This window comes from Pelmatolapia mariae, linkage group LG14, assembly GCF_036321145.2.
Source record: "Pelmatolapia mariae isolate MD_Pm_ZW linkage group LG14, Pm_UMD_F_2, whole genome shotgun sequence".
NCBI lineage: Eukaryota > Metazoa > Chordata > Actinopteri > Cichliformes > Cichlidae > Pelmatolapia > Pelmatolapia mariae.
Genome location: NC_086239.1, coordinates 39,187,368 through 39,194,830, shown reverse-complemented (window position 1 = coordinate 39,194,830; position 7,463 = coordinate 39,187,368). Strand labels below are relative to the sequence as shown.

General features: G+C 47.1%; 1 protein-coding gene across 2 annotated transcripts in view; it reads right to left on the bottom strand.

Annotated features, from left to right (window-relative positions):
- The window catches only part of plekhg2 (pleckstrin homology domain containing, family G (with RhoGef domain) member 2), a 68,563-nt gene that overhangs the window by 40,065 nt on the left and 21,035 nt on the right, over positions 1–7,463 (bottom strand). For both annotated transcript variants that reach the window (XM_063493245.1, XM_063493246.1), the window contains exon 3: positions 1–66. This exon is cut by the window's left edge and continues 461 nt beyond it. In XM_063493245.1, the coding sequence (XP_063349315.1) occupies positions 1–66 (66 nt within the window). The remainder of the gene's footprint in view (positions 67–7,463) is intronic.

Genomic DNA, 7,463 nt, shown 5'->3' with positions numbered 1-7,463 from the left:
CTCCGGATGACATCATCCTACCCACAATCCCACTCAGAGATGAGACTGAGGAGGGACGTTTGGCAGCTGGAAAGAAAAGAAGCGAGAAAAATACACAAATTAGTCCACGAGCTCGTTTTAAACACAGAGTTTAAAAAAGAAGCCAACAGGGAAGTTTAACAAGCTGCAGTTCCTCTAACATCCACCAGAGGCTCCAGCAGTCACAGTGTTTTTATAAGTTACGGCTTAAAGGTTGCACTTTTAGGGGCGTGGCCTATTTGACTTACAGGCGGGTGTAGCTGCTAGCTGTCTGCTAAGCAAGTTTAGCTTATAACACTCCATTTCTCCCTTCTGGCTCCAAAAACCTGATATTGTCGTCATAAAACGAGACATCTTTTATTTACAGGCTGTATTTTTAGCTAAAACACTCAAACAAAACGAGTCAAACGTGCACGTTTCCTAATGTGTATGATGAGGCGGGCTCGGCAGCAGAACATATGACGTTGATGGGAAACAGTGTTAGATCACAGAGCTGCTCCGGGGGACAAAGAGGAGTGACGTTTTGTCTGTGCAGAAGTGGGTCAGTGAACTCACCACACACTAGAACAGCTGACTGTGAGCGCACAACATCCAAAGCATCTCTGTTTGTTGTAAAGCTCGCCGCGCGGGCTGATGAGTGACCTGCTTTTAGCAGAGACACGAGGGGAACTTCCCGAAGCCTGACCTTCGGCCGGCGTCCTCCTCTGTGACCTGAGTGTTTACATTTCATCACCTGACTGCGTGAACCAGGGTAACTGAGGGTGTGTTAGTAGACCTGAGCCCAGGTGTGACTCTGCTGAGCTTCTTCTACCCAAAATCCTTAGCTTTGCTGACTGACTGAGTCACTCTATAAAACATACATGACTAAATTAAAGCGTGTATGTAAACTTCATCAGCCAGTTTCCGCGACAAGGATGGGAAGTCAAACATAAGGCCTGGGGGCCAGAACTGGCCGGTTACAGCCTGTGTGACAGCTTTTCCCACTGATATAGACCCCGCCCATTCACAAAGCAAAGTAATGAAATAATAGATCAACAGTTAAATGACAGAAAAGTTCTTTCAAAGTTTACAACAACACCATTTTTTACAGTGTGTCCACAGTAACACGTTTCTTTTGTTTCTTTCAGCTCGGAGAGTCGTGCAGCAGCGTTTCTTTATCATGTGGAAAAACTGAGACATACTGTTGGAATTTCACTTCTTCTCATATTAATACATCTGAGGGATTAAACGTACACTTGACTTCTTTACACTGACAGAAAGGAGAGCTTCATGGTCCACTGAAGACCAAAGTGTGCTGTATGACGCTGTGACTACGTTTGACAGCTGAAAGAATGATTCAGCAAAGCTGGGCGGGTGTATAGGGTTAAGCCACGCCCACTTTTACACCTCAGTTATGTTGTGTTTTTTGTGGGTCAGCTGGTAAGGAATCATGAGGTGGTGTCAAGATGTAGCCTCTAGACCTTTGGCCCATGTAAGGTGGACCTGTGGTTTACCCTGCACAGCTGGGCCACAGCTGGGCCACAGCTGGGCCACAGCTGGGCCACAGCTGGGCCACAGCTGGGCCACAGCTGGGCAGTGGCTTCAGCCACAGCCATCCAGTCGTCTCCGCTGCTAGCTCACAGTTGAATGATCTATCATCAGAAATCAATCAATCAGGCTGAATCCTCGATGAACGCGAGGCTCGTTTTCTCGTTCTGGTTTAGAGGAAGGACCGATGCTGATGAGCTGCCTTCACACTAACATCAGTGGGTGGGTGTGGTGTTCTCCACAGTGGAAGATAAAAACCATCTGAACGCCTGCTCTGTTCTTCCATGTCCCAACACCTGCGGCCACACCAGTGTCCACCATAAACTCCTCCCTCATTCAAAACCCAAAGCAGCGCCTTACCTGCCCGTCCAACAGGTGATCCCTCAGAAACACTACCAGCGGCTGCCACGGTGACTTCCTGATCACTGTAAACCTGCCGTGTGACTTTCAGAGTAAACAGGAAGTGTGTGCGCAGCAGAGCGGATCGTCTCTGGCCGACGCACTCTTCCTCTTTTTGTACATTCTTCCTTTTCACGAAAGACTTTCTCACATGTTAAAGGAGCAGCCATCTTTACCGTGACTCCATCAGCAGCACGTCTTCAAGCTTTGACTTTATTTCCTGTCACAGAGCGTGAAACCCAGACTGCTGATAAACATCTGGTGCCATTCACCATCTCTGGTTCCTGAAATCACACGAATACCGAGGCACCACTGAGAGCGCCGAAGATGACATACCATCATAAGATAATGATGATCGTGGCATCGCACCGTCTTGATGAAGGATTTCTAAAAAAGTCAACTCTGCACAACAAAGACATGAAGCTAAACAGCAGCGATGTTTGGAGGCTTACTGAAGCTGGACTGATTGGCGTGTAATGATGTGCGAGCTGGTGGCCGGCTGGCCACGGATAAGCTGATAGCACAGCACAGAGGAGGGAGGAGGCTCAGGGTTAAACTGTTCTCTGGGTTAAAAGGTCACATCGTCGGACCAAACACGAGCCAGAGGGAGTCTGAGACGGCCCCGGCCTGGACTGAGTATGTTGTCCAGCTCAATGCTGGACTTCCCTGATGCTCCTCAGTCTGTGGTCCCTACATCACTGAGAGGTCTAACGAGGGGCCGCCCCCCCTGCAAAGTCATCAAACAGCACTAGAGACAGTTAAGATGTTACTTTAAGGCAAAACTGCCGAAGGAGATGTGCCACAAACACACGTGTGACGTGTGAGAAAAGCCATCAGAAACACACGATGTGCTGCAAACTCAAAGTTCACAAAGTTTTTCATTTCTTTTGTTTCCCTGAAACGTTTAAGAAACGCTCCCTGCCAGTTTGTGGTTTCAGAGGGAATTACTGAGTCTGTTCATTTTCTTCTCTGCATTTCTCTGAAATGGCACCAAACATGGCAACATTTCTGCGACGGCGAGCGCCGCTTTTAAAAACCTCTGATTCTTCGCTTCAGACTGCAAACCTGAACCACACCTGAACTGAGCCTGGCAGAGAGACGCTGAGATGGAGAAGTAATTAAAGTCCATTAGCGTTTAAATTCCAGACGTCCCGGCGGGAGGACTTTCCGTACGCCGTTAGATGAGAACATTTTTCCACTTTCCAGCTGATATTACAGAGTTTCGTAACTGCAGGTTCTTACAGGAACCCCCCCCCCCACTGTGTGGTCTGGCTCCGTTGTAAACAGAGCTGCCGTGGATGAATGCCAGCCTGCTCACGTCGTCGTCAGCCTCATCGCAGCAGCTAAGAGAGAAACACCCATAAAAGACTGTGCAGCGAAACGTGCAGAGAGGAAGGAAGCAAAGCTCGCTGAGGATGAGCGTCAGACTCACATTGAACTCCATCAGGCTCAGCTTTGTCCCACCCACCAACAGAAAACTGGGTGGGAGTTGTTATCCTACACCTGACTCTTCCTAAACCTCATACGGTCTCCCAGCAGGCTGAGGACAGTCGTGAAACAGGTCACAGAGCGGTGCACAGCGTTGCCCTGATTGCCTCGGTTGCTAGCAGGTTGCTCGTAGTTTGCATAGAAGACGCTGACTAGTCTGCAAACTACGAGCAACGAGTCGCCAAGCAGCAGCAGCAAAGAGTTTAACAAGCGTTCAGTGAACAATCGCAGGCCTAATAGCAGCTGTCAGCAACCTCTCACCAACTGGATGGGGAATGCTCGTTTGCCCAAGTGTCTGACAACATGTGATTGCTGTCCTGTCACACCTTCATCCTCCTACCTGGGACTTTGGTGGTCTCAAAAATGGGACTTTTCTCTGCCATTACTGACACGCCACCAAGCCGCGGTACGAGCGTATAAGGAGACGCAGCAGGAACCTGAATAAACAGCAGATTTAATCTGTATGACAGATCGAAGCTGGTCGAAGGTCTAGTTGAGTCGCTGTGGTTTTTGAACACTTCCACTTTGCAACACACCGCTGCGAGTTGATGGTGGAGCATCGAGGCGGGACGCAGTGTCGCAGCATCCTGTTACAGCACCGCTCCCAAACTCACTGAGCTCTTTAGAACAAGTAAAGGTAAAGGCCAGCTGCACACACCTGTGACTGAAAACACCTGGATCAGACACGAAGAGGCTGCACGTGCACTGTTTTATGCTGATGTGCGGGAAAGATAACCATCGGACCGATTCCCTGCACTCACAGCTTTTACTTCATATTTTCCTGCAGATATTCTCAAATACTTTTAGTATTTAGAGGTAAAAGTACTGAGATGATAAACTGCATTTCCAGCTCATCCTGAGCTACAATGAAGGTTTCTACATCGCACAGGATCACCTTCGGCGTGCTCCTCACAGCCCGTCATTAAACATCAGAGAAACGTGAGTGAAAACACACAGCTCAGTCAAACAGAAGAAAAAAAGCCATCAGAGACATAGAGCGACTTACTTTGAGTTTGCAGTGTGTGTCTGTGTGTGTGCGTCAGGCGGTCCACATGTTTCTCTGTTCAGATCACTGATTTAATGACACAGCTCACCGTTAAACACCGACTGAACAAAACTGCTTCTCAACACATCTGATTTCCTGATTTCCTGTTATTGGCTGTGTGTGTGTGTGTGTGTGTGTGTGTGTGTGTGTGTGTGTGTGTGTGTGTGTGTGTGTGTGTGTGTGCAAGAGAGAGGGAAAATGACACGAGCATTTGTCAAACCACATCCTGCATTTGAAGTCAGGTGCAGCGCTTTCAGATTATCTCAAACACACACACACACACACACACACACACACACACACACACACACACACACACACACACACACACACACACATACCTGTAAATGTGTAAATAGATCTGTGTAACTACCTGATGTAATGTTGTGTCCTTACAAACTGACACAGGAAGTGTCTGTAGTTGTGGTCAGTTTGTCGTCACAGCCAGCTGGTGCTGTGAGTCATGTGACCTGGAAACATATTTTCATTAAAAGTGAAACTTCACCAGCATAGCTGCCGTTACCCAAAAACCTACTTTTGTCTAATGAGGCCCATCCGACCAAACAGGAAGCTGACTGTCAGAGTAAAATGTCGACATTCAGTTCACGGAGAGATTACTTGGTTTAAAGATCCGACCCGGAGCTGCTTTTCTTCGGGCTAATGTTAGAGCTAGCTAGCACGCCTGCTAACACAAATAAAGCGCGAGCTGTCTGACAGTAAAACCCCGTCGGCTCATTCATTCAGAGCTAACTGTTAAATTATATTGAACACCCAACCAGCAAACCACATCCACATTTTCTTTTTAAAGATACACTGTTAGGATTCGGGTTACTAAATATTTGGTGTGAAGGCGTTGGCCGATGTGACGTCACTGACCGTCCTGCTTTCTCCCTCTGGGACGTAAGTTAATCTGCATTTATAAACTTAGCGCTGTAATCAGGAATGTGCTCACTGAGCTCACTGCAAACACCAGAGGCGCCCCCTGCTGGACAAAAAAAATACTTGACTGGACTTGAGAGCGTCAATCACTGAACACGTGCAGCTAGCTGTTACGAAGCTACACCACATTGAATGTAATTGAATTGAAAGTGAATTTAATGCATATTGTTAATTTCCTTTGGTCCTTGAACATGTCGTGTTTCTTCAGACGTGCTGTGAAGCTAACTGACACTGAGCATTAAAAACAGCCACATTTCCTGAGCTGACAGTGATTCTAAAAACGGTTCCATAAAACGGTAAAAACAAACTTCATGGCGAATAAGACAAAAATCAGAGTTTTACTGGGGACGCAGGAAAAATGGCAAAGAAGCCTGGTTACAGGAGACAAAGAGCGTGGATGCGTCAGTCATTGCACTCAAAAACAGCTGAGCCTGAAGGCAGAGAGCGTTCCTGTTTCACCATTTTTAAGGTGGAATTTCCCTTTAAACACACGCTGTAAATCTGTGAGGCGGCGTGGATTCCAGGGTGTGATTACAGTAATAAGAGAGCAGCTCCTCGCTGTCATTAAGAGTTCGACTGTGACGCCACAGGTTTCTGCTTCGACCGCAGCACGTGGAGCCGGCGGCGCCGGAGGCGGGAGCGTTCCCGCCGAGCCGTCCTCTCAGGTGTCCTCAACCGCTGGGCGGGAGTCGGAATCTCACCGTGAAGCTGCCTTCAAATATCAGGTCAAACAGCCTGTGTGAGGAACATGGCGCCCTTTATTTCAGCCAATAATGTTCCAGCAGGGAGAAACAGCGGACAGGAGGGAGCTTAAATAGTGACGGAGCGAGTTACACCGTCAGAGGATCGAACCTAAACAGCTGACTCAGGAATCAGAGCAACGAGAGGCTCTGATTCCTGACTGCGTCTGCAGTCGTGCCCACATGTTGAACAGGAAGTGTTTCTCAGCGACGCCGTGACAGCAGGCGTGGTGGGCGGGTCCTCAGTAAAACTCCTGTGATTGCAGCAATGACCAATGAGAACGCAGGACACCGCTGACTGGCATGTGGATGGGCTGTACGGTTACCTAGGCAACCAAACTTCCTGTGCCGTGTGGATGTTTTTTTTGACAAACAGTAAAACAATAAACATATTCACTGAGACGTTCAGGCGCTCCAGGATATAATATATAATACATATATATAATAATTATTATTATTATTACAAAGGAACTCCTCTATGCCCTTTGGGGGGTTTGAAATGTATTTATTTATTTTGAAAGAACATTTTGATTTATTTTTGTATCCAGTACAAAAACAAATAATCCCGCTGACAATAATAATAATAATAATGATAGTAATCAACTTCCTGTCTGCTGTCTTTGGTGTGGTCTTCTCAGGCGCTCGTTTCCTCTTTACCAGTGATGGGAATAACGGCGTTACAAGTAATGGCGTTACAAGTAACGGCGTTACTAACGGCGTTACTTTTTTCAGTAACGAGTAATCTAACTAATTACTATTCCTATCGTTACAACGCCGTTACAGTTACTAACAAGAAAATGCGGTCCGTTACTATTTTTCAACAAACAGACGGTTGAAGCTGTGTTCAGCTTACCGCATCTTATATCAGCTGCACGGAAGTAGCTGTAAGTAATCTGGACGCTACAGCTTTAAGCAGCTGCGCGCTCCCGCGGACGCGAAAATCACGATCACTGTCTGGCACAACACCTGGAGCTAAGGGGGCAAAACAATCGCATGAGTGCTGCTGTTTGACTGAGGAAGAATAAAGTAGTCGTGGTAAGTCAATCACATGACCACTTAAAGACAAAGCAACAAGGTGACATATACCAGTTTTTAAATTGTGTTGATAGGCCACGTAAAACCAGAGTCATGATAAACAAGATATACGCGGCGTTTTTTCCTCAATATTTTCGTCACGTTAGCGCTAGCAAGCACTCTCTGCTTATGAGCAAAAAAACAAAACAAAACGGGAAGTTTTAGGAGTGACGGCGAGAGAGAGAGAGAGAGAGAGAGAGCAGAAAAAGAGAGAGAGCGAGTTTGGAGATGTG